Source organism: Phaseolus vulgaris, chromosome 6 (assembly GCF_051622355.1).
Source record: "Phaseolus vulgaris cultivar YP4 chromosome 6, ASM5162235v1, whole genome shotgun sequence".
NCBI classification, from domain to species: Eukaryota; Viridiplantae; Streptophyta; class Magnoliopsida; order Fabales; family Fabaceae; genus Phaseolus; species Phaseolus vulgaris.
This window is the reverse complement of record NC_143503.1, coordinates 34,870,795-34,898,699: the sequence shown is the minus strand read 5'-3', so window position 1 is coordinate 34,898,699 and position 27,905 is coordinate 34,870,795. Positions and strand designations below refer to the sequence as shown.

At 32.8% G+C, this 27,905-nt stretch overlaps 2 protein-coding genes across 3 annotated transcripts; one reads left to right on the top strand and one right to left on the bottom strand.

Moving 5' to 3' along the window:
* The first annotated feature begins 937 nt into the window (after positions 1-937).
* LOC137832549 (NAC domain-containing protein 73) lies at positions 938-4,852 on the top strand. 2 transcript variants are annotated; one of them, XM_068640760.2, is made up of 4 exons: positions 938-1,103; positions 1,239-1,453; positions 1,607-1,796; positions 3,989-4,852. In XM_068640760.2, the coding sequence occupies exons 2-4, from the start codon at positions 1,292-1,294 to the stop codon at positions 4,576-4,578; spliced, it is 942 nt and encodes a 313-aa protein (XP_068496861.1). In that variant the 5' UTR covers positions 938-1,103; positions 1,239-1,291; the 3' UTR covers positions 4,579-4,852. The 2 variants fall into 2 exon arrangements, with proteins under 2 accessions (XP_068496861.1, XP_068496860.1); XM_068640759.1 differs by having other exon boundaries at positions 1,234-1,453.
* A 4,757-nt stretch (positions 4,853-9,609) lies between these two features.
* LOC137832548 (uncharacterized) lies at positions 9,610-26,543 on the bottom strand. Its single transcript, XM_068640758.2, is given in 15 exon segments — positions 9,610-10,763; positions 10,766-10,984; positions 11,459-11,536; positions 11,685-12,297; positions 12,376-12,461; positions 14,281-14,403; positions 19,523-19,657; positions 19,728-19,817; positions 22,782-22,967; positions 23,051-23,152; positions 24,173-24,286; positions 24,441-24,584; positions 24,729-24,794; positions 24,892-25,053; positions 26,192-26,543. Coding segments are annotated over 15 exon segments (3,174 nt in total). The 5' UTR covers positions 26,432-26,543; the 3' UTR covers positions 9,610-9,947.
* Between the last annotated feature and the right edge of the window lie 1,362 nt (positions 26,544-27,905).

Genomic DNA, 27,905 nt, shown 5'->3' with positions numbered 1-27,905 from the left:
ATATTCTCTCCTCTAATGGAAAAATAATAAGATGCCTAAACCAGATATAGCAAAGAACACGTTGAAAAATATGTAATAACTCGTTACAAATCAATGAGCGTTGCATGTCTTTACACGTAACATAAACACTATGAACTGAAACTGCATCTATTAAGCATAGTCCTTGAAATTACTCCACCAACATACACATTCATTATTAACGTTGTCTATCTTTTTAAGACAATGGTTAACACGTTGTGAACCAAACTTTGAACACATTTTCGTTCTGTCCATAGACAATATACGAGGAATGATAGCTGTGAAAGGAAATTAAAAGTGCAGCGCCAGAGATATTCACCATTTTAATTCTGAATTCTCCTGAACAAGCCAAATAATTGACTCATATTTCGTTATATTCTTCAATAATATTATTTATCTGTTCCCATATACATGTATGACGTGTATGAAATTTTTACATATCTTTTACTGCACTCAAATTAAATTTGACACTGCACCTCAAAACACACACACTTTATAGAGAGGTGAAACGTCGTAAGAAGAATCGGGTACGCACCTCTTTGCCACCATCTTTTTAACTCCGGATGCATTTCATAATCACATAGTTCAACAAGACCAAAAATAAATAACTTATTTTATATAAACTCAAAAATAAATATATGAAAAAAAATAAATCATAAATTAATTTACATATGAACTAAAGTTTACCTTCATAATTTTACTTTGTAAATGTCAGAAAAAGTGTCTAGTTTTTAAAAATAAACACGGAGCTTACGCTTCTTTTTTGTTTGTAAGGTTTTAATATTCATGTATAATAATGATATACCCTTTTAAAATTGGTTAATTAGGTAAAGTGCAATTATTTATTTTTGAAACTTAACCAGGCCGCACTTATTCCTTGGTACAAGCGTATATACGAACCAAACGTGGTCTCCAAGCTACTTTTGCCTATATTTAGACCCACCCTTTATTTCTCTCCATTTTATAATCTCTATATACTCTTCCTCTTTCTCTCTCTCTCTCTCTGAACAAGACCCAACCATCAAACTCACTTCAATAATTGAATCGTAGAGAACACATACAGAGGAAGCAAAACTGGAATCCTGGTACGATTAAATTCTCCCTCTTTCAACTATAGAAGTTGATTCATAATAAACCAGTTCCAACAGATACAAGCAACTAGCTTTACCTTTCTTAACCCTTTTTCATCTTTTTTTTTTTTATATTTTAAAATAGTGTAGGAGGGTTTCGCTTTGAGATATATTTGCATGTGCAAAAGGAAATTAACAGAAAGATGACATGGTGCAATGACCCTGATGAAGAGAGGAGGATTGAATCAATCACGCCAACTATGATTATCTCTCAGAAGACTGATGTCAGTGACATAAAACTCTCCGAAGAAATTCGAACTGTAACATGCCCCTCGTGCGGTCATACAATTGAATTCAAGGATCAGGTACTACCACATACTTAAATGTTTCTAATTCTAATCCTCACATACTTATGTTTCCTTAACCTTTGTATGTTTCTGCTTTCATCTTTTTAAAAGTTGTTTTTTTTTTCGCACCGTCTTTAATTACTTTGTATTGTACGTGTGATGAACTATTAGGGTGGAATTCATGAGTTGCCGGGGTTACCAGCTGGAGTGAAATTTGATCCAAATGACCAAGAAATACTAGAGCATTTAGAGGCAAAAGTGGCGTCTGATGCATGCAAGCTTCATCCCCTTATTGATGAGTTCATACCAACTCTTGAAGGCGAGAATGGGATTTGCTCTACGCACCCAGAAAAACTACCAGGTGCTTGATGATTTGCTTTATTTCATTTTTAATTATTGTTTTTTTGTCTAATTAGTAGTTTAGTGTAGTGTTTTGGAATACCTATTTGAATATATGTTATGTACGCATCAATGAAATTCTCATTTATTGGGAGACACGTCTTGCTGTGCACGATACCGCATGCATGAAATTAATTGTTTTAGAAATGGAATGATTTTCTCTTTGAAAAATATCTCTAATCATAAGGCGGCTGAATATGACAGCAGAACATTTTATGTTCTTTGTATGAAATCAGATCTAAGAATTATAACATTTTTTTTTGTTTAAAATTTAAAATGGCCTTTCTAACTTATTTGAAGATATGTAGTCCAAATTTGAAGACGTGTTAGAAATTGTGGCATGTATGTGAAAGTTGGATAGCCTGAAATAAAAATTGATAGCAGTCCAATATTGTGTGTTTCTTGATTCGTTGTTTTGCAATTGTAGCAAAGAAAAGTTTCCGTTGAGTCCTTGTATATGTGGTTCTTAAGATGATATGTTGAAACAAAGAAACACATTAGAAGCACGCATACATATAACTAACTTCTTGTTCATGTATGTTGCAAGAAAGTTCTTAAGTTAGCAATGGCTACCTAACTCAAAATTGGCATCCTATCTTACACTAATTATCCATCTAGCAAGAAAATAAATAAATAAATAAATAAATGAGCCTTAATTATGAGATTTTTAAATTTTATTGTATGTCATATTTCACAAAACAACAGTTGCTGCCTTGTTACTCTAGTGGGAGCTTTCTCAACTTTTTACCGTATAATTTTTCTCCCACATTTTTTATATTTCTCGCTTTTTATTTCTATATTTCTTTTTACCTTACTTATTGTAATACATAATATGAGGTATATATATTTATATTTTCACCTTATATGTATATACCCGCATTTTATTTTATGATAGAATCGATTTCAAAACATCAATTACTTATTGAAAGGGTGTAATTCTGTCCACATCCTTGAGGATGCAAGGGATGTCAAATTGGTGGAATGAAAAGGGAGGGAAAAAATGGGTGAAATTGATGTGATATAATCTTTTCCTCACATCTTATTTAAACCTTTTATATTGATTATATAATTATAAAATGTAATTTATAATGATTTTTTATGACGACATTTATAACTGATAATCAAAACAATATATCCTTAAGCTTAAGCCATTTTCTTTTCTTTTTCTATGATGCTTCAACCACGCCCTTAATTTAATTGAATAGAGCTAACAATTCATTCAGCATTGATACATATAAATATACGCATACTTTATCAACTCAAACAACAGAATAAATGTTAAAGGAATTTCGATTATGTTATATATATATATAAACTACAAAATTTGTTGTCATTCATTCGTGGTATGAGAATATGTACTTTTGGGTAGATCTCACATTTCTTTCCATTCATACATCACTTGTACACGTAAAAGAAATTAGCATAGACTTTATTGAAACAATCATCCTTTCTTATTTTATTTTTTTTCTTAACAACCAAACTCTATTTCTGAAAAGAAAGAAAAAAAGAGAGAAAATATTAATATAATAAATGATTATACTACTTTGTTACATAATCATCTTTCTTCTAATTACTCGCCGTAATATACAGAAGAAAGTATAAAAAAAATAGCTTACATTATAGATACTGTCTCACCTAATCTATTATTGTTATTAACTTCATGCTTGAACTCCAATATTCTTAGTAACCTTATCATTGAATTGGCAATATGGTAATGATAAAACTTTTATTTTCTCTGTTTATCTTTCTTCATTGTATCATATCAGCTGTATATCTATGTATATAATTTCCTTAATAACATTCATCAATATAAAATATTTCATTAATTATTACTATATCACTCTCTTTTTATTATTAATCTAGCTGCTCCTTTGAGCAATTCACCTAAGATAATAAAGTGACTAGTCTCAATTGATGAGAAAATCAATGATTATTTTTTATTAGTACATACGTATAATAAATTATGAATAATGCATTAGAAAATGAACTGTTCATATATATATTTATGTCATTATTTTGCTTTTGTTTCCTTTAGAAGACAACATTCTTTCACTATACGTCTTTGTCCAGAAAATAGTATATATGTTGCGTTATTATGCATGTATAAATTTCGTATGACCAAATGTTTATTTACAATTGTATGAAACAACGTAGGAGTTAGCAAAGATGGACAGATCCGGCACTTCTTTCACAGGCCATCAAAAGCATACACAACTGGAACAAGGAAAAGAAGAAAGGTCCACACAGATGAAGAAGGAAGTGAAACAAGATGGCACAAAACGGGAAAAACTAGAGCCGTTTTTGCAGCTGGTGGTGCTGTCAAAGGTTTTAAGAAAATACTAGTACTCTACACCAACTATGGCAGGAAAAAGAAGCCCGAGAAGACTAATTGGGTGATGCATCAGTATCACCTTGGCAGCACTGAAGAAGAGAAAGATGGAGAATTAGTTGTTTCAAAGATCTTCTATCAGACACAACCCAGACAATGTGGTAATAATCCCATTATCACAGAGGAGCCGTACCAAAAAATGATGAACATTAATGATGGAAGTGGCCACAACAACAATACATCAACACCTAAAACTGCAACTCTTGTGGATCGCTACAATGCTCCTTACATAAATTATGGTAATGAGCATTTGAGTTATAACAACTTGGTTGTTGAAGCTGATGGCTCTTATATTCGCTATGCAATGGATGCAAAGAAAGCAAGAGTTGAAAGTAACAGTGGGAAGAGCTTCTAGGAAGTGTGAGAATGATTATTTATTAGGTAGATTTGGTTGATATAGGGTTTCCTAGTGACAATGATTAGGTAGATGTGCTTGATATAGGATTTCCCAGTGACAATGATTAGATAGATGTGCTTAATCTAGGGTTTCCCTTACTGATTAAATTACAGTATTTATTTATTATTGGAGGAGTTAGAACGAAGGAATTATGGTTGTAAGTAGGACTTTAAAATAAATAAAAAGTTGTACTTTCAATCACGATTTTAATTCAGATAACATTTTTATTTAATTTGAAGTATATGTTTTGTGATATTCACGATTTTAATAGCAAAGTGTTGTGCTATTAAACATGTTTTCTAAATTTTTGTTGTTGTTTTTCTTACACTCCAAGGAAATCATGAATATAAACCAATTTTTAGATATAAAAATAATTAGTTATAATAGAAACTAAAATAGATACCGTTTTAGAAACTAAAAAAAAATTGTTTCTAAATTAATTTCTATTATTTTCTATTATTGTTAAATAGTTTCTAAATTGGTATCTAATTAGCAACTAAGATTTTAACTACCAATTATTTAATTTCTAAATTTGGTAGCAAAAATCTTGATTGCTAATTAGCTATCAATTTAGAAACTATTTAACAATAATAGAAATTAATTTAATTACTATTGTAACTAATTATTTTGGTTTCTACAAATTGGTTTCTATTTCGTGTGACTGGACATTTTTTAATTTTATAATTTTTTTAACTCGTGTTTCCTCACATGTTTTTTTTAAGTTTTTTAATTTTTCTATTGCTTATTTAATTTTTATGTTTTTTTATTTTTTAAATTAAGTATTTATTTATATAATCTTTGAATGTATTTAAAATATTAATATAGTGAAATATGTTTAAATGAATTTTAAAAAAATATTTAAATATTTAATTAAATATTTTAAAGAAATTACTTATTATGTTAATTGAATAATTTTAAAACATTCAAAGCATTGTCGATAATATATATTACCATTGAAATAAAAGGAAAAATAAATATTTAAAAATTTATTTATCATTATGGACAATTTTTCTGATTGGAATATTCTGTTCCAATATTAAAAACATTTTTTTTACATTATTTTTAACAATTGATTTCCCGATAATATTAAATTAAATTCCTGTTGCTATGATTTTTAAAATAATTAAAAAAAATCTTGCTTACATGCACAATGATAAATAATTTCTTTAAATATTTTTCTTCTTATTTCAATTTATCTTTTAATAATAATAAATATTTTAATCATATTGTTTTTAAATTTTTTAAAATTGCATTCATTTAATATAATTAATTAAATTAACTATAACAGTTTTTTTTTAAATTCATCTAAATATATACGACATTTTAAGGTATATTTATTTTATATTTAAACTCACATTATCATTATTCTAACCAACATTTAGGTAGACAATATTATTACGCATTAAATTCTAACGTTTTTTTTATTCTTTATATATCCACAAAACATCTAGTTAAGAATTTGTCACGTTAATATGTTAGTAGAAACATTATTCACTAATTAATAACTTATTGACTAAGGTTACCAATAACTTACGCGACAAGATGTAGAATATGTGAAGTTTGAATAACAAAAATTGGAAACTGCTTTCTATACCTTCTTATCCATTCTGCGTACTATAGCCAGAACAAACCAAACAACAAATTAAGTACAAACAAAAGACCAAAATAAACAAATATTTCTTTCGAGAAGTTTGAAATTTTCATCTGGCTTATATTTAAATGGGAAAGATTTAGAGAATAATTTTTTTAAATCAACATTAATAAATTCTGGCTAATGTTAGTATAATTTTGTATTGATGTTGAGATTTTTTTAACTAATGTAGGTTAGAGTTTTTCCATCACCATATATAAATTATTTTCTAATTAGTATTAGTGGAATTATTTATCTGGGTCAAAACTATTTATAGGCTGATTTTTGTAAGAGTTTTCTTAACCGACATCACTAATATTAATTTTTAAGTGTAAACTGTATTTTTTTTTTCATTAAAGTTTATAGTGATTATTATTTATTGGTGTCTTCATTATTGAAGTGGTAATTTAGATTTGGTGATAATTGAATATTATATTGAAATAATAAAATTTAAATCTATTTTCTTTATCTAGACAAAATTATTTTAAAATTAAAAAAAAATTAAAATTTATATATTTAAAATTTCTTAAAATTATGAAATTCTTTGTAACAAAGTTTTCTTAATAAATTATAGTAGGTATAAAAATAATTTTACTTACTATTTTAAAATGTAGTTTTTAATCTATTTCTAATTATGTGTTTTCTATACAAATATAAATTCTCTTTCTTAAGTTGGATGTTTAGTAGTCAACAAACTTGATTACTACAAAACATGTCCTGATTAGTTTGTGATTGGGCTGTCATTAGTTGTTTGTTGTATTTATGTAAAGTTAATACCTAATAATAATGTTCTTGCTTTTAAAGACTTTTCTCATATCTACCATTTGCATACCTACTTTTCTTAAAATTATAATTTTGCTTGATTATTGCAATTACTATTTTGTGAACATCTCCATTGGAATTTACCTGCTAAGAAACCACAAGCATATTAGCCTGCAAGTTACCTCATCAAACAAACTCTCTCAACAATAACAAAAATAACAACTATTAAAAATGAATAATATAAAAAAATTACATTTATCTTAATATTTCATATCGACTAAAAATAAAAATATTTTTTAATATACAAGTAAACAAAAATAATAACTGAAAATAAATAATGTTAAAGATTTTATATTGATTAAAAATATTTCATGTAGTAGGTATTTGAGTTAGATTGAAAGTTAATTTTTTAATAAATAATGTAAATATATAAGGTATAGATGGAAAATGTGAATGACTTTTACAATTTCTAACATTTACATCTATTATTTTTTTTATATAAATTGAAACATCATTTATATTTTATATTTATTTATTTTATTATTTGGGAAGAGTTAATCATTAGTAACATAGAAATCTATACATAATGTATAACTGCGATCAATTTTCCTACTTTAGTGAATTTTTCACCACCTTTAACACATTTAAGTGGAGGTACCCTTCCCCCACCAAAAGAAAGATTCCACAAACCTATATGGAGCAAAATTCAATTTGCTTAATTCCTCCTCAAGTCAAGGTTAATTTTAGGATTTTCTTTTTTTCCTAAAAATAAAATAAAAATTTGAATAATAACACTAAAAACATAAGTTTATCACATTTTATTCTATCTTTAAAAGGTTTATTTTTTATTTTTCTTAAAAAACATTATTAAAGTTAAGTTTGACTTCTATTTTTATAGAAAAGAAATGCTAACCTAATAAAGACACAATAAGTTTATAGGAACCGCCACTTTTGATTAGGTGGTGATTTTTTTCACATTATTTTGTTTTAAGAAGTTATTAATTTTCCTTTTCTATTTCTTTTAACTCATTCATTTACCTTGGCACTTGCTAGTTCTTTGATGTGGCTTTGCAACACATCGCTCACACATTTAACAGTATTGAGTTTCGTAGATGGATAACTGGATTAGTATAGGTTTTAATCTTATTTAGTTCAAATAATTTTATATAAAAATATAACTCAAATTTTAAAAACCAAAATAATATAACAATCCAGGTCTTTTTTTTTATTCACTTTAGTTTAGTATTTAGTTTAAATTTGAAAAACTCTATGTCTATATTGTAATTTAATTATTTATTTGATGCGATATTTTTAATTAGCATAACCATCTTCCAATAATTTTACGTACTGATACTTTAATACTTTCACGCTGTCAAAAAATTTAAAAAGAAAGTTTAATCCTTTAGTAACTTATCACGTTAATTTGATTGTGTATCACCAACCAGGAAAGATATATCCCATTAAATAAGAGTTTATCACATCAACCAGAATTAACTCAATTTGTACTACCGGATGGGCGACCAGACAACAAAATCGACTAGACGACAAGATGCAAAGTTAAACACGTAATAAACAAGTCAACTTCGGTTAAGACACAATTGGGCCTTCGTTTGGACCCTAAAGCAGGCTTATAGCAATCATAGCCCATTTAAAGCAGTATAAATAGCAGAAGAGGCACAACACTCAAAGAAGCCTAACCGAGAAATCAGGAAGACGAGAAGATTGCAACAAGAGAAAGTGTTCTGCAGAGTTCTAGTCTTGCAGAAAGATAATTAATATAACTTTTTTGATGAAAACACCAATTCGTCCTGTTAAAAAATGCAAAAAAAACATTTATTTATAGAAACATTAAAATATAAAGTGAAATTTTATAAATTTAAGAAACTAAACTGAAATCAGTCAACAAATTAGATACTAAATATACATTGGTCTATTTAATCCGTTGTTCAAGAACAAAATGGATGCACAATCATAACCCGATGAATACTTTCCTAAAATTCCGAATATTAATTAAATAATGTTGTTATAAAAAATAAAAATTACAGAAAAAAATATGATACTATAAAATATTTAATACTAAAAGATACACATTTTTTTATTCAATATCAAATGTTAAAAAATAAATATCAAATCAAATGAAAATAACAATTAGATAAAGTCAAATAATTATAAAAAAGTAAAATAATCCAATGTATGATCTAAAAAGAAAAATAAATATATATTTTTTAACTCACTTATTAAATTAAAAGTATTTTCGTAATTTGAAACAAAATCATAAATTAAGACAAATGAATATTGAAACAAAACAATCATGTACATACTCATTTACATCCACATACCAAAATTAAAAAATTAAATATTACTTACATTTATATCTATATCCATTCAGGAATTACATGTCAAAATGGAAACAAATTCGAATACCCACAGTGAATGGTTCATTTTTAACCCTTTTTCTAAAGTGCCTAATTGGTATCAAGCAATTACGTTACATCTGATCCGGACATCAAGCAAGAAGCAATATGAAATAAGTTAGTTTTGGTGTCTTTTACATGCGTTTTCACATATAGAACGCAAAACCAACCAGACTAAATATATGATTTGAAACTACTGTAAATCTATTGCATTCTACAAATCAAGCATACAACTGTTAGTAGGAAACAATTGGCAAACTAAAAGGCCAATCTAAATATACGGGTTAAAACTAATCTAATATCCAGTGTTAGTGATGTTAGCGTACAAATAAACACCTAATAAAACTATAGAATATCTACTCAGTACAGCTAACATTAGCATTTAACCCTCGTATCTTTCGCTAACCTGAAGTCATTGTTAGCAAGCGAACTAAAAACTTCTGGTAGACATGCGAGCCACCATGGCACAATTTTGTATGGCCCACACCTATGCTAGACGCCTACACTGGTGTACGGAACTGCTATAACTTTTGAAGAACACATTTCTCGTACAGGGTAAGGATAGCTTTCTTGTTGGGATTCTTCAATTCAAGCAGCTGATCACCGTAGTTATGTTTTGTCAGCTCTTGCTTGAGCTTCTGGACAGTAAATTTCTTATAATCATCCACGTTAGTATGCTGACTATGGATGTCTTCATCACCCCCAACGGAACCAACATCTTCCAGACTTGTAAACTTAGGTGGATTAGATGCAGTCTTAGATCTCTTAGTCCCCCTAAAAATTCTAGGGCTGGAATCCATGTCCTGAACAGATTCTACACCCACATCATCATCTACCCTCAAACGCTTTCCATGGGAGGCAAGTTCACTGTCCAGTATTGTTTCATTCAGTCGAAACTTGGTCAGTTCTTGATGCAGATAATCAATTTTTACTTGTGCAGACTGTAACTGGAGAGAGAGAGAATCAGCCCTGCTATTTGCCTGAGAACATGCTTCACGTTCTGTTTCCAAGAGTTGATCGAGAATTTGTGTGCTATTTCGCCTGTGTGTTCCATCTTTCTCCAACAGCGAATCTATATCCTTTTCTCTCTGTTCCACCTTTTCCTCTAGTGATGAAACCCTAAAAAGTGCACCTTTCTCTGAATCCCCCACTCTTCGCAATTCATTTTCCAAATTACCTTTCTCCGTCTCCAAATTTTCAATTTTCCTCTCAGCTCTCTCAATCTGTGCCAGTCTCTCCATTGCAAGCCTTTGCATCTCGCTCTTCTCCTTCTGAGCCAAGGCAGCTTCGGCCCCAGCTTTGTCCGCTACTTGAGTAACCCTTACAGCTTCATTTCATTTTCAGCATTTTGACATCTTTCCTTGACTTCCTCAAATGTTTTGCACTCAGATTTGTACTTCTCCTTTAGATGGTTAATCTCCTGTTGAATTACCTTCACATCCTTCTCATATGACAGAGCCCTGGCATTTTCAGTTTTCAATCTCTCGGTCAACTTGTTAATTTCAAGCCTCATTGGCAAAATTTCTGATTCATAGTTTCTTATTTTTGACTCTGCAGCCTGCACACATTTCTAGGGTCAGACATGGTATTTAGACCCATAAGGTCAACAACATGTGTTCAATACATAAAACAAAAGTCAATTACAAAATTATCCAAATTGGATTCATGTTTCAAAATTGATTCTCTGTTATACATCGTTGTTTAAATCGAGTGCTACTCGGTTAAAATACCAACCATGCCACAGAGTTCCAAATACTATCAACTCCAACGATCAGTTCGTTTTTTATTTTATTTTATTTTGGGTTAATAGAGGTGTAAAGGGGAAGGTCGGAGTATTAAATAAATAACGTAATTCGTTATAAACATACATAAGATAAATCTTGTCTCTGAGAGCATTTAAAATGCTAGGTGGGGCAAGTACTCGTCTGTCTAATCTGAGCATACGATATGAAGGTGGATGTGAAAGCAAAATATTTAACACCTCTATTCAAGAACAGTTTTCTTGAATTAACTAAACAGGCATGAACCTTACCTTCAATTCCAACTTCAAAGTTGTTAAACACTGCTCCGCATGCTCAATTTTAGCAGTTTTCTCCTTTAGTTTGTCTTCCTGTATAAATCAAGAAGGATTATGAATAAGAAGTTCATTCTCCATCCCATTCATCACATACATACAACATTAATAAGGTAACGTGTTAAATTCTAGGTAACCAGAGATTTGCAGAAATGAAGTGAGAACATCAGAGAGCTTAGCTTACCTTCTCAACCAAAGTGCAAGAAAACTCTTCTCTTAAAGCATCTTCCCTCAATAGTGTTTGCTTGTTTGTGTAATCCTGCACAATTGCTGCCTTCTCTAGAGCAGTTTTTGCTTCTCTAACAGCAATGTCATACTTCCGCTTCCACTCTGCAGCCTCCTCTTGAACAGACTGCGATTGCTCCCTCGCTGCAGCCAACCTTGCTTCAGCAGCACTGCCACACGACTTGAGAGCTGCTATTTCAGAACTAGCTAGGTCCTCCTCAGATTTCTGTCTAGATAAAACTTGTTCATATTTTCTTTTCCAGTCCATAGATCCTTGCTTGGTAGAATCCAATGTTTTCGATAAGCTAGAATATCTCTCATCCAGCGAGCAACAGCTTGCCCGCAAATCAGTTATGCTATTCATATATTGATGAGTTAGTTCCTTCTTATCATTGATGGCATCCTCATAGCGTATAATATACTCCGACTTTTCACTTTCACTGGTTTCCAGCCGCTTATAAAGCAGGGTCATCTTATCTTCAATCAGGCGACAGTTTAAAATGAGAGAACTCTTTTCAGATTCAACTTTATCTATCAGTCTCCTGGTCAGGTCCAGTACGGGGCCTTCAAAACTAGTGTGATGTGACCAACAAGTAAATTATTAAAAGTCAATTTTAAGGAACAATTGAAAACAATCTCTGCAAACAAACCTTTGTTGTAAGAAGACAGAAAGTTTTTGCCACTTCCCTGGAGCTTGAATGGAATTTTCATATTCACATAAAAGAGCATCAAAAACCTGCACAAGAGATCAAGTCAGTTTGACATTTCAAATAAGGCCACCCTAAATGGTCCAAAAAGGAAGATACAAAATGTAAACAAGTTATTTCACATCTCTCTCCTTTAAGATCTCCATATTGCATAAAATGGATTACCATGAATTGCAATTGCAAACCCTCAGGTGAGAGATTATATTTGCTTTACATTATACGACCAAGTGAAGAGAAAAATGATAATCTTAAATGAATGAACACATCATCTAGAGCTAAATATTTGTTTTCCTTTAATGAAAAAACCTGATAGGCCAAAAGAATGAATACATCACTTGATAACTGTTTCTGTTGTTTTCATCAGGACAGCAGAAGCAATGAAGTATTTAACTTTAAAATCAAAGAACATTCACATGAAGAAATCTAAAAGATGTACACATGAAAACATTTTACGCAGGTTGACAATAATATTGAAGCATAAATACTTCGACTCTCTAAAGCGAGGGAGTGCACTGAAGAGAGAAGTAGAGAATACTACAGAATTACAGCCAATGATTAGAAAATCTAAGAAATTAACTACTTCATGACTTCTTATATATCTACATGAATATTATAAGAATCTAAGCAATTGATTTTGCGATTAATGATAACAACTTTGCACATTTCATTGCAAAGTGAACCACTTGATTTGGACAAGACAAAAAGCCAAGCATATAAAAATGCATCCTGTATAGCAAATATTCTACGAAAAAGCAACTTTATAAAGAATCGTCATACGTCTGTTTCCCTTTTCTAATTTAGGTTTCTATCTGGGGGACACATCACTGGTGCAAAGGATGCGCAAATTTTATAACCAGGTCACAAATAAGTTCATAATCAACATTGTGATCAAAGCAGTGGCAGCACCACCAAAAAATTATAGGCAAAACCTCAACAGATATTATATATAGAAGGAACGGTTGAGCATTTGAAACTGCATAATGATAACTGTTGCAGTTACCAAATTAGCCTAGATATATTGTGACTTAGGAAGTAGAGTTTGAATTAATTATTCTTATATTGTAAATTGCATTATGTATTTACTAGTTTGTAATCATCATGTTATGATAAATCTCCCGAGGCAGAGTGCATTTTCACTCCTCAAGTTATTCATTCAGTCTAGAAAAATTGTCTCCTTCAATCTCAAATCTGATGAATTTAGCGGTGGTTTAAAAATTGTTTCAAAACAAATGTCCTAAGCACAGTCAAACACAGAAGAAAATAGTGGTATATAACTATGTAAAGTTGGTTTTATCTACTATCCTGTAGGATAATGAATAAAACTTGTGCTTCCAATATGTATTCACAATTGATATAAATCATGTTTAGTTTACCTTGTTTTAGAGAAATAAATGTTGTCATAGGAGACCTTTTGAAAGAAAATGAAAGAAAACCTGCTTATCTGTTCACAAAACTTCTAACTTGCTAAAAGTAAGTTTCATGTTTCAGCTCCTTATTGGTGGCTTATAAGCAACCGTTGTACATCATCAAAGTCTTTCAAAACAAACAAATAACCTCATCTACAAACCAGAAACAATTATCCTAATACATATATAGCACATTTAAGTGATTCAGAAAGCAACAGAAAGGTGAGGTGGAAGAAACTCAGAAGAAATAAATTTTAGATAATCACTATCCCACCTTCTCACTAAGCCATGCATAAAGCTAACATGCAGCCTAGATATCTTCAACAATGCTCATTAAGATATCTCCAAATTAAAACAAAAATATTTTCAGTAAACAAGAACCAACAAACAGAGGACTAAAACTAGATTGATGAATATTTGCAGTTACCTAAACAACAATTACCTTTGAAACATTATCTATCTTTGCATCAGAAGAATTACAAGCCGCCCTCAGCCTCTTTTCCATAGACTGTATGGCACTAGAGCATTGTAGATCAGCTTCTATATATGCATTCCTCTTATAATCCTGTCCAAAGCCAATAAATTAGTTGCACAACATACAATATTAACCCACAACCCAAACTGGGAAAAAGCAAGCCCATTGCAAATAAATAGCGTAAGAATTTTAGTCATGTAAGGTTAATCAAAGATGATTAAAAAGCAGAATTCATTTTTTTCAATTTTAACACAGGCAGTTTCATATGGTGCTTGACAAGTACCGCATGATGCTTGCCAATAAGAAAGAAGGAAATAAGTCTAAGAAACTGTCACAGACCCACAAAGAAAGTCAAATCTAATTTGATTGAGTGATACATTGACAGAAAGGGAGAGAATTTTCCTACCAAGGGGTTAAAATAGAAACACAGACTAATAATGAAAGGGATTATATAGCCAAAATAAAACTTTAGCCACCTTATATGAAATATTCTTTTTGAAACAGAAGCCGCACAACTGATACTATGTAGCACCAAGCATATTTATTTCAAGGTTCTAATTGCAAACTAGCAGAAACCCTGCCCAGCTTCCACTAAATCCTTTGAAATTTGTTAGATATTATTAGATATAATTAGATATTATTTGATATTATGAGATATTATAGATATTGTTAGATATCTCATATTTATGTAATGGGCTTAGCCCATATGTTTCTTTTTCCTATATAAACATAACCCTATGTGTTCAATATACACAAGGGATTTACCCTATTCTTTCTTTTCCTTTAATATGGTATCAGAGCATAAGGTTAGAGTTTAGGGTTTAGGGTTCAATTTCTATTGGTGAATCCACTATTCACTGGAATTTTCCAGCCACCACCCCCACTGTCTCGCCGGACCTCCGCCGGACCTTCGCCGGACCTTCACCGGACCTCCGCCGGACCTTCACCGGAACTTCGCCGGACCTTCGCCAGAGACGCCGCCGGAATCTCGCCGGAATCGCTGTCGGAGCCTTCATCTTTGTTGCTCCCGCCAATTAACCGGTGACTGGATTTGTCCTTATCTTTTATGGCTTCTTCCGCTGCCACTGTGGCTTCTTCTTCAGTCATTATGCCGGATTCATCTATTTATACTAATTACGTCAATGTTCATCTTTCCATTGACAAATTGGATGGAACCAATTATGATACTTGGGCATCAGATATTAAATTATGGCTTAAGAGTCAAGGTTACGTTGATCATCTTACTCATCCTACTCTTGCTGAAAATGAGGTTGTTCGTTGGTCAAAAATTGATGCTCAATTATGCATTGTTATCAAATCGACCATTCACTCATCTTTAAAACAAATTTTTCGTACCTATGAAACATGTTCAGAAGTTTGGGAACAAGCAAAATTATTATACACCAATGATACTCAACGTCTTTATAGTGTGTGTCAAAATCTTCTCACAATTGTTGCTCCCAAACGTCTTGATGGTACAATGGCAGAATATCTAGGTAAACTTCATGCTCTTCATGATTTTAATGAGTTATTACCTCCTGCCTCTACTCCTTCTCAAGAACTAGAACAAAGATCCAAGTTCTTCATGTTATTGGGTTTACATGGTCTTCCTGATGATTATTCTCACGTTCGTGATCAAATTTTGGGATCTCCTATTGTGCCCAATTTTACTTCCACTTGTTCTACCCTTTTGCGCGTGCCAGGTAAACACACCGCTGATATAACGTCTCATGTTGATGACTCTTCTGCTTTAGTATCTCAGCATAATGATCGTACTCGCCCTCACGAGCCGGTTTTATGGGATTGAGTTAGACTTAAAGTCCACTTCGTAAAATCAATTTGGAATTTCCATCCGAATTTTGCGCAGTGATAATGGACGTGAGTATCTTTCTCATTCTTTTAAAAATTTTATGGCTTCTCATGGTATTCTTCATCAAACTTCATGTGCTTATACACCTCAACAAAATGGGGTAGCTGAGCGCAAGAATAGACATCTTGTTGAAACAACTCGTACTATTTTAATCCATGGTGATGTTCCTCAGCGTTTTTGGGGTGATGCTGTTCTTAGTGCATGTTATCTCATTAATCGCATGCCATCTTCAGTTTTAGATAACAATATTCCTCTTGTTGTGCCTAGTGCACCTAACAATTCACCACCGCCGCCAACTCTTCAGGTGTATAGTCGTCGTCAACCGTCTCATCGTCCATCAGCAGACTCTATTCTGGTGCCAACACCTCATCCCCCTCCGGCTCTTATAGTTGAACCTCCGACTGTTGAACCTGATCTTCCTATTGCTATCCGTAAAGGTATACGTTCTACTCGTAATCCCTCTCCACATTATACTGCTTTGAGTTACCATAGACTATCTCAACCCTTTTATACCTGCCTTTCGTCTATTTCTTCTGTATCCATTCCAAAATCTGTAGGTGATGCCTTAGCCCATCCTGGTTGGCGTCAGGCCATGCTTGATGAAATGAATGCGCTTCAGAATAATGGAACTTGGGAACTTGTTCCTTTACCATCTAGGAAATCTGTTGTTGGTTGCAGGTGGATTTTTGCTATCAAAGTTGGTCCTGATGGTACTATTGATCGTCTCAAAGCTCGTCTTGTGGCTAAGGGTTATACCCAAATTTTTGGTTTAGACTATGGTGATACTTTTTCTCCAGTAGCAAAGATGGCCTCTGTTCGCTTATTCATAGCTATGGCTGCTCTTCAACAATGGCCTCTTTATCAACTGGATGTTAAAAATGCTTTTCTTAATGGGGATTTGCAGGAAGAAATTTATATGGAGCAACCTCCCGGTTTTGTTGCTCAGGGGGAGTCTTCTGGATTGGTATGTCGTCTTCACAAATCCTTATATGGCCTCAAGCAGTCTCCTAGGGCTTGGTTTGGAAAATTTAGCAATGTTGTTCAACAATTTGGTATGACTCGCAGTGAAGGCGATCATTCAGTTTTTTATCGTCACTCGAGTGCTGGGTGTATCTATCTTGTAGTATATGTTGATGACATTGTTCTTACAGGCAGTGATCACCATGGCATCTCACAAGTAAAACAACACCTTTGTCAATACTTTCAGACCAAAGATCTTGGCAAACTCAGATATTTCTTGGGGATTGAGGTAGCACAATCCAATACTGGTATTGTTATCTCTCAAAGAAAATACGCATTAGATATTTTGGAGGAAATTGGGTTGATGAATTCGAAATCTGTTGATACTCCCATGGATCCCAACGTCAAGCTTCTACCCAATCAGGGGGAGCCTCTTTCAGATCCTGAGAAGTACAGGAGATTAGTTGGAAGATTGAACTATCTCACTGTTACTCGTCCTGATATTTCCTTTGCAGTCAGTGTGGTGAGTCAATTTCTTAATTCTCCATGTGAAGATCATTGGAATGCAGTCATTCGTATAGTGAAGTACATTAAAGGCTCTCCTGGAAAAGGTTTGTTATATGGTCATAATAACCATACTAAAGTCGTTTGTTATTCAGATGCTGATTGGGCAGGATCTCCATCTGATAGAAGGTCAACTTCTGGTTATTGTGTCTCCATTGGTGATAACTTGATCTCTTGGAAGAGCAAGAAACAAAGTGTTGTGGCAAGATCTAGTGCAGAAGCAGAATATAGAGCTATGGCCTCGGCTACTTGTGAGCTTATTTGGCTTAAACAATTACTTAAAGAATTGCAATTTGGAGAGGTTAGTCAAATGACACTGATATGTGATAATCAGGCTGCTCTTCATATTAGCTCAAATCCAGTTTTTCATGAAAGGACAAAACATATTGAGATTGATTGTCATTTCATTCGAGAAAAGATTATATCAGGAGATATCAAGACTGAGTTTGTTAATTCAAATAATCAATTAGCAGATATTTTTACTAAACCCTTACGAGGACCTAGGATTGATTACATTTGTAACAAGCTGGGTACATATGATCTATATGCACCAGCTTGAGGGGGAGTGTTAGATATTATTAGATATAATTAGATATTATTTGATATTATGAGATATTATAGATATTGTTAGATATCTCATATTTATGTAATGGGCTTAGCCCATATGTTTCTTTTTCCTATATAAACATAACCCTATGTGTTCAATATACACAAGGGATTTACCCTATTCTTTCTTTTCCTTTAATAAAATTAATCCAACAATGAGCAGCTACAGCACACTAAAGTTTTGCAAGGAGATGTGCATAAGTGGCGTTTGAGTTTAAAAAGATTAAAATTTCTCTAAATTATAGAAGCTGGTTTATTCTCTCTACAAAAGTAGGGAGCAGAGATCAAATATCCTGATTTCAATTTACACACATAATATGCTGCCAACTCAAAAATAATGCTTCTGTTTAGCATTATAAGTAAATGATAACAGGGCTGTGCACTCCACAATAATAGGAAAAAAATTGTTACCCAACCCGCACCCTAAACCCCACACATGAAAGAGAGACAATTTAACAAGATTCAAGACAAAAGAGTTAAAGATGAGACAAATTAGCTGTAATTACAGGACTAGATAGGTGGTTGGAGTTTTAGGGACAAAGGATTGGCATATAAACAGTTAGATGTTGTAGAGGAGGCTTCACTCAGAAATATTCACATTGAGGAACAGGCATCTCAGTTCTAAAAGGGAAAGCCTTTGTTGGTGGAAGAGCTTACGAGAGTTCTCCCTTTTTTCTGTTTGTCATTCAATCTACATGGAAAATGTTCTTTCCCTTTTCACTATTTTCTGTTCCAGTATTCCTTTCCTTTGAAATATTAGAATTGTTTTCAGTATACAACAAATTGACCTGGCTGCATATAGATCTCTTACCGAGGAAGAGATGGAAAAGAGATGTGATAGATAGCTCAGTGGAGTTTCTAAGAAAGACAACCAGCAAGAATAGTGTAGTTATGCTATATGGACTCAAATGAGGTAAAATACAAAAGAGCAAGGACAGTGTTGAAGGATTATCTTAATTATAAAAAGGCAAACTATTTGAAAGGGAAACCCTTGGAAGGTGAATTCTCTTTTTTTCTTTGTCATTCAGTGTACATTACAGAAATTATCTTACTCCTTCTCTATTCTGTTTTCTTTTCTCTCTATCCAGAATTCAGACTAAATTGTTGGGTTTCTAACATAACTGATATCTCCTTTTGATGAGCAAATAACTTCTACCAAATTAAGTTTAATCAGTCAATTGCACTCAAATAATTTCGAATATTCCATACCTCAAACTCCCTTTTGAAAAATTTATGCAGCATGCTTTCATATTTTGTTTGTACTATACCAACACCTACAGCACTGGCAGTAAAAGCTCCCATTGAAATCTGAACTGCTTTTTCATGTGCTTCCCTCAAAGCAACCTACAAATATTGTAATTTAAACGGGAAAATAGATGAAATATATAATCAACATTCAACTTGAATAACTCACTTCCTCAGGCGGCTTAGTTCGGTCAAAAGAGGACACATAAATTTTGGCAGCAGAATCATATGCCTTACGACACTCAGCTTCTTCAACACTCTGCAAGTCAACGATATTGACAAACAAAACTCAAGGAATGTATGCTTGAAACATTTTTGTTCTAACTTATTTTACGTCCATTAATGAATCCATTACATATATATACATGTTAAGAAGCACAAGTGGAAATCCTCACAGTTATAAGTTCACAAGCCAGAAAAATAAAACTCATTCATATTAGAAGGAAAGGCATAGAAGAATACAGTATATATACATTGATTTTGAAGAAGCCCAATTTTTTGTGGTAGTGAAAATAATGAATATTATATCACAATTACAAGCTATTTAAACACTCGTCATGCTAGGATGGGTTCTGTTAATTAGGCATTGTCAGTTGAGACTTCATAGTTGGCCATATAGTCTTTTAGAATGGATAATTAGTAAAGGGCTATTATAAGTAGAGCATGACATCGTGGACATTGTATCTTAGGGTATAAGGAGAAGGAAAAGTTAGTTAACATCGTTAAAATATTAATGAGTTAGTTGCTTGAGGTGTTATTTTGATATAAATAGAGGAAAAAGGGTAGGAGAGAGGAAGTATGTTCATTTTGTAGATTGATCATTAGCTCTATGTGAAAGGAGAAATCTTTTGGAAAGAAGAAACCCTTTGAGGAGAGAGTGTTCTCATATTTCTTGTTGTTTTCATTCTATTCAATAAAAAAATTATTTTCTATCTCTTTTCAATTCTTGGTTCCTAACATCGTAGAGGAAGTAATAGAGTATAGTGGAATTACTAAGCAGTTTTGCACTCTTTTAATATATTGTAATGAACGTTACTTAGCCTATCAAGCTTTTAGTCATGCCCATATATTGTAATACGTATAGTCTCAGTTTCCTATAAATAGGCAAGCTTACAACTCTCGTAATCAACTTTACATTTCCATTATATGCATGTTTTCTGTTAAGAGAATTCATAACAAAAATTTGTTACTTTCTATGGTGGTAATCGGAGTAGGGTAAGAACCCTAGGCATGTTTTGTATCTCTTCCTTCTTTTCACACCCTCTCTTCTCTTGCGTTTATGTGTGGTCCCCCTCCTCTTCACCTTTATCTTTATTCATGAAAAATTCGAGAAACACTTTGACAATTTCAGCAAATGCATTGATTACATTTTCCCATGTTGTTTAAGTGATACTTGACACCAAAAATTACTTCTTGTGGTGTCAACAAGTGGAGCCAATTATTGAAGGTTATCATCATCTTCACATTACTTGGTGAATCCAGTTATTCTGATTAAGTATCAAATTGTCAAAGATCGTGATGCATACTGCATTTACGAGGAACACCAAAACCAGTTATCGCTTTCATGGCTTCAATTGTCAATTTCCAAAGAAATGCTCCCTCGCGCAATTGGTAGTAAGAGTGCATGGAATTTGTGAGAGAAGATTTATGCCTTCTTTCATTCTCAAACGAATGTCAAGTCTAGTCAACTTCGTAATGAGCTTCATAATACTAATCTTGAAGATCGAAGCATTTCAGAATATTTACTTTGAATCTGGTGTCTTGTTGATGCTCTTGCTACCATTGGTGAACCTGTCTCCATGAAAGAACATCTTGATATATTTTTTGAATGCCTATCAGACGAATATGAATCCATTGTGGCTGAAGAGAGCAGTCATTTTGATCCTCTTTCAATTAAGGAAGTTGAAATGTTGTTCTTGGCTCATCAGTAGTGACTAGAAAATTGTCTTAAAGCACTAGTTTTTATTAAACTAACAGGAGTTAACTTGCTGAGACTTCAATCTAATCAGCAAGCTCATACTCGTGTTGTTCACACTGAACAAGATATTGACTCATAGTCTAATTTTAGTTTTCGTGGTGCATATGGTAGTGGTGGACATGGCACGTGGTGATGGCCGCAGTCGCGACCGTGGCAGTTGTAGCCTATTGCAGTTTCAGCTCTACACAAAGTTTGGAGATGTTGCTGCAAATTGCTATAGTCATTTTTATCCAAATTTCATACCACCACCACAACTGAATACCCAAACCCAACAATACTTCTCATCGACATATTATCAAACACCTAATCCACAACATGGTAGGTTGCATGATATGACAAGCATTTGTGGTGGGGTGTTGAGAAGTCTCACACTGCCTACCTTCATTCTTTGAGTGCATCTTATAAATGTGTTAGACCTTAAAATCAATTTGTTTTAAAATGAAACTTGACAATGTAGAAGAAACCTGACACTCAAATTTCCCAGGCCAAAGCTTTAAGAAGGGTACAACGACAATCTCAAACAAAAAATGGTAAAATGTAAAAACATGACAACAGTTCTCTCAAATCCTTATTATGCAGTGAGCTACTTATGCTTTTGATAATATATTCATTATGAGTTATTATCACATGAACAAAATTAGAAACATAGTTTACTAATTGTTGGAGTCTTGGAGATCTCACATCGACTAGGAATAAAGTCAAATTATAATATATATATATATATATATATATTGAGTTAGGAAAAAACTCACTTACTAAGATGGTATCATAGTCATTCAGAATTTATCCTCGTCAAGTTCTTCAGAACTATTAAACACATCAAATATCAGACTCATGTTAGACCACCCATAAATACTTAATCTCACACTTGAGATGTTCATTCCTCAAAGTGAAGGAGTGCGTTAGAAACCCCACATCAACTAAGTCGAATTATAATATATGTGGGGTGTAATCCTCATCTTACAAGCTCGTTTAGTAAAGTAAGTTAGGCATAAACTTACATACTAAGATTAACATTAAATACTCCCTCCATTTCACTTTGTGTGGTTTAAGCTTTTCGATAATTTTTTAAATTGACTGTCATTGCGATATTACCCAAAATAAATGCTTACACAAATCTAAATATTTATAACTTTTCAATAAAAGAAAAAATGAAATGCAGAGAAAAATTCATTTTATGATATGACAAGATTTATTCTTGTTCCTTTTTCACATGAAGCCTTTATTTAAGATGGAGACACTAACCTGCCAGGACGAAGAAATTGTAGGCACAGCACCATGATTGAGAGCATCCAGATAAGATTCAGTGATACCAATCAACACAGGACCTGTCATCATAGTTGCCCCAACTTGTTTTGGCCTTGTTCTCTCAAAAACAAACTTTGTCAAAGCATCTAGGCCAGATCGAAATTCAGGCCGTAATTTTTCCAACTGCACATTGAAGATAAATTTTCAAGAAATAAGAATCAATAAAATGAATGACAACAGAATATGGTAGCTGGTAAGTCACCAACCGATATCTGATCAAGTCGCTGTAGATCACTTTCATTGTTCAGAGGTCGCACAAGAGTGAAGCATTCCCTGTCAGGGAATAAAGCCCGAACAGAATCTCGAATCTACTGATTGATATTGTCAGAAAATTAGCACTTCCAGAGAACAAACCAGGTTCGTAATTTCCTACAGGCTTAAAAGCTAATGAAATGCAGTAGGTTTAAAATGATAGTGCACAACTATATTGAGAACTTGCACTACAATAAAATAAAATAAGTAAATGGAAAGTAGACAGGGCAATACTAGAATTCATGGACGAAAGTTAAGCGATGTTTTACAGGTACTCTTATTTTTGTTCTATTTTTGCAATGAAAACACAAGTGTAACAGTTCATCCATGAAAATATAAAATTTGTTGTAATTGTTACATGAGTTTTCATTGGGAAATCCCACCAAAAGTACCAAACAAACAACCTCCAAGTTTTGTTCTAAATGCATCTGTATCTGATTATTTTACTTCCCATATTATTTTATGTATTTTTGAGATGCAGAAAAAACCAAGTGCATTCAGTATTGGTTGGTAAGGACTCTAAGTTTTAAAGATGTTAGCGCAGAAGAGGATTACAGGCAGTTCAAACTGTTAGTTAGGGACAGTTATATCATATCAAATAAATAAATATTACGGATGGAAGATTGGAAACAGGTCTTTTATCCATTGGGAATTGCTGCACTAAATTTTAGGTTCATGAATATTGTTTATACTGCCCTGATAAGATTCCATTTACCATACATTTACTCTTCATAAATGCAATTAATTCTGAAATGTATAACATGTCCTGCTGAGTGCATTTTTGCTCCAGTAATTCATCAAAACTAAGTCTTGTACTGAAGGATTCATTTGATTCAGATAATCAGAAAGTCTGTAAGAAAGTGGAAACCCTTTGTGAAGGGGAAAAATATTTCTTCTATTCTCAGGCATTCAATAAAATTATTCATCCTTTGCATGTCTCTATCAATTTCCTTTCACACCAAGCCAAGTATTTGCAATTTATTTAAGGATCATGTTCAGACAGGTAAGCCTTGTAAGTCGATAGTAATAGTTTCTGTGGAAAATTAAACAAAATAAAGTAGGAAGTAGAAAGATGCCTCGTTTTTGGCAGTTATATCTCTTCCACTCCCTTGGACAGGCCTCAATGCAATTTCCAGATAGTCACGGGGTGTTATTTTTCTGTTATCTTCTACTAGGTCCAAATAAAAGTCCTGCACGCAAGAGGAAAGACAAATAAGGGAAAGACTGAAACTAGACACCAGAAGTAGGCTAAAATGACATCAAAACACAAGGTTAGAAAATAAAAATTTCAAGTTTCCCAAAATATGTGATGAAACAACAACTAAAGGTTTGTAAACCTCTTACCCTTAGAAGCCAGACAAAAATAGGGGAAAATTGACCCAGTTCAGATACAGAACTCCTCCCTCCAGATGCTCTAACACGAATGTGCTTTGTCATCTGAGTGACAAGAGAAAGTCGATCAAGGGCAGCCTCATCGATACCACCCATCTAGGCAAGAGATAAGAGGGAATTAATTTGTATGTTCATGAGTGGACCCACAAACCGGTCACTAAATTATTAAAATCAAATAGTATGCAGAGTAAAAGCACACTCAATTATGCGTAAATATAAGCTTTTATAAGCTACCCCAACCTGGTTATAAATAAACATGCTAGACAAAAGGACAGCCAATGAGAAGATCTGGGTGCTATATGTTCCCTGTACATTGATGAAAAACAGAGAAACAAAGGGAAAGAACATTACAACAAATGGAAATGGGCTACCCTATAAACAAGCAGGTGTACTCCAAGCTAACCGTTTGATCATAAGCATCTATTCCTTCATTGTCTAATAGCAGGAGATTGTACTCTGTTCCGTCAAGGGAAGTCCTCTTCAGCGGTGTACTCCACAACCAAAGCCCCTTGGTGCATGGACGATGTGTTGATGCTACACGAAATCCACTAGTCCTCCCAAGAAGCTACAATATAATGAGAACAAATTCTGAATTCTTTTTATCACAAGACTGATAAAGAAGTTGTGCAAAAGGTAGTTACTCAGAATGACTAAGTCTCATCTCATGACAGCAGGTAATTACTGTATGATGAGTTAGCATGAAAGCTGGCTGGCACGCCAACTGTAACTGACCTGTCAGATTGTGTAATAAAGCAAATTAATCTCTCAGATGTATAAAAAAGGAACACTGTAAGAAAAAAATTCAGATTAATAAGCTCAAACACATTTCATTCTGAAATTATCTCCAATGTTTTCTTCTACTTCCTCTCTTTCTCTCTGATACTAGCTAGTTTCTTTCAATCGCATTCCACTCTGATAAACATATCCAATATGGGGAGAGGAAAAGCAAAGCCAAAAAAACACTCATCTTTCTTACCGATAAAAAATACAAGCATTAGAGCAAATAACATTTTGTGAAGAGGCAAAATATTTACTTAAAAGCAACAATAAAATGGTTTGATCATATAGCATAAGCTCCAAACCCGGTGTATAAAATCCATCACCCTTCTTCGTCATTTTAAGTTCAATACTAAAGAGTTTAACTAACAAGAAAAATGGTTCACAACTTTTTTATGGCCCACACTGCAATAGCAAATTATAATCTATAAAACACAGATACAAACGCGCAGCGTTTTATTAGGCACACAAAAACAATTCCCAATCCACCTACTAACAAAGTGATATGGGCGTTTTAATAATTCTAGAAAAGTCACGCAATCGAAGAACTATGAAACACCCAAGTTACAACAGCCCTAGAGAAGTCACACAATATAAGAACTATTGCTCAGAGAACCCACCCTCAAAAACTAACTATTAAGAGGAAAAACCAAACACTTAAATACTCCACCGAGCATCTCATACATAGGGCTTGGGCACCCTATGATATAAAGTCTCGTCACAAAAAAACAATTACCTTAAAACTACATCACTGGATCACTATCCGTGCGTTAAAACTTAAAAATCCTAGTTATTAAACGTATACAGTGTCTCTAACAGCACGAAACGCCCTCCACAATCCTAACGTAAAATGCCTGTAAATTACAAGGTATTAAACCCTAAACACCAAAGGAAAAATCATTCACTATCTTCAATGGAAAGTTCACCTGATTCAGAATGAAACTCTTGCCCTGGCGAGCGCGTCCACATACAGAGACCACGCCGACGGGCTCCTTGACAAGCTGGAGTGCGGCTACGGCTTCCGGGTCCATACGGAACCGTCCGTTTTCGTCGCAATAGACGAGGCGAATTGGCCTCGCCGGACCCGTAACCGACGACGAAGAAGGAGTCATCGACGGTGAGGAATCGGCGACATTGACCCTTCTACGAGAGAAAAGGTTCATCATCTTCTTCTTCTTCAAGTTCTTCCTCCAGTTCCTGTCTTATGTTGAGAACCGGCAAAACAAAAGGAGGGGAGGTTTGAACTTGGGGAGGGAAACTTTGAAATGACTTTTTGACCCTCTACTTCTTCAGACGCTACCGTTAAAGTTCTACCCACGCAAGGACCTTTCAGTCATTTGCATCCTAACATAGTTTTTCGTGTCTCATTCAAAGGGACCAAACCTGCCGGCAAAATTCACAGCCTCGCGGTAAGAAGGGTGGCAATGTGGGAGACTACACAACCTGTTATGAAAAAATGTGAATTGATTAGTATGGGTAAAATAATTTTTTAAAAATAATTTTAAAATATTTTATTTTTTAAATTGACTTTTATATTATAAAAAATAAATTTTAAAATTAATGAGATGCATTAAAAACTTTGATGGGATATATAAAGAAATATCTTAATAAAAAAAATTGTCTCTTCTTACTTTTATTTTTTATATATTATAAGTGAATTATTAATTTTTTTATTTTTTATAAAATTACAGACCACCTTTTATACATGATAGGCCAATAGATTAAATTCGAATTACCTAAACAGGTCAATGTGCGGCTTGTTAACCTACATTACTACGGTAAAAAAGTTCATAAAATAAATTAAATTTAAATTAATTCACGTCTAAATGGAATTAGACTGCACAGTTTTAATTACTTTATTAAAATGTAAATAACTCTTCTTCTTCTTCTATTTTAGATAAAATAAAGTTGATAAATTTTCTTTGCACCTTTATATTTTTTTTTAATTTTAACAATATTTTTTTTAAGAATGGTGGAAAGTGTAGTGTTTTCTTTTTCATTTTTAAGTGTATTTTTAAGTGATGGTTGTTTGTGGTGGCTGGCGAAAAACGTTGGTGGTTGAGGTAAGTTTTGTTGTAATTTTATTGATGATGATGTGTTTTCATTCGCTTATTTTTTTATTTTTTTGAAAGCCACAAAACTTAGAAAAAAAACAACAACAAAGTGTAACAATGAAGTACAGAACTAAAAAAAAATTATCTTTACACTAAGAGACGTCGTCAAATAGATTGAATATTCTCGTCTACCTTCACTCACACTGAAATGATGAAATTGTTCTCTAAAATGCTGTGAATAGAAAAGAATGAAAGTGTTGCATATAGAAGCGGGTATGAGTGTGGAAATGTAACTGAAGATATTTAAAAATGTGAGATATAACCCATTACACAATTGAGCATAATCGATTAAGTTCTCACTCAAATAATTTTATGTAACTTGTTATTGAACTTCTGATTTTGTACATATTATATTTTTCTTGTGTCATAACCTATGAGTCTCAGACACTACTCTTAAATGGTGTGTTCGTGTCGAACACTATCGGACACCAACACTCATATGACACATATTGGTGAGTAGTCTAAAATTAAAAAAAAATATTTGTTAGATTTCTCACAATTCTAACACGATTCTAACACAAATTAA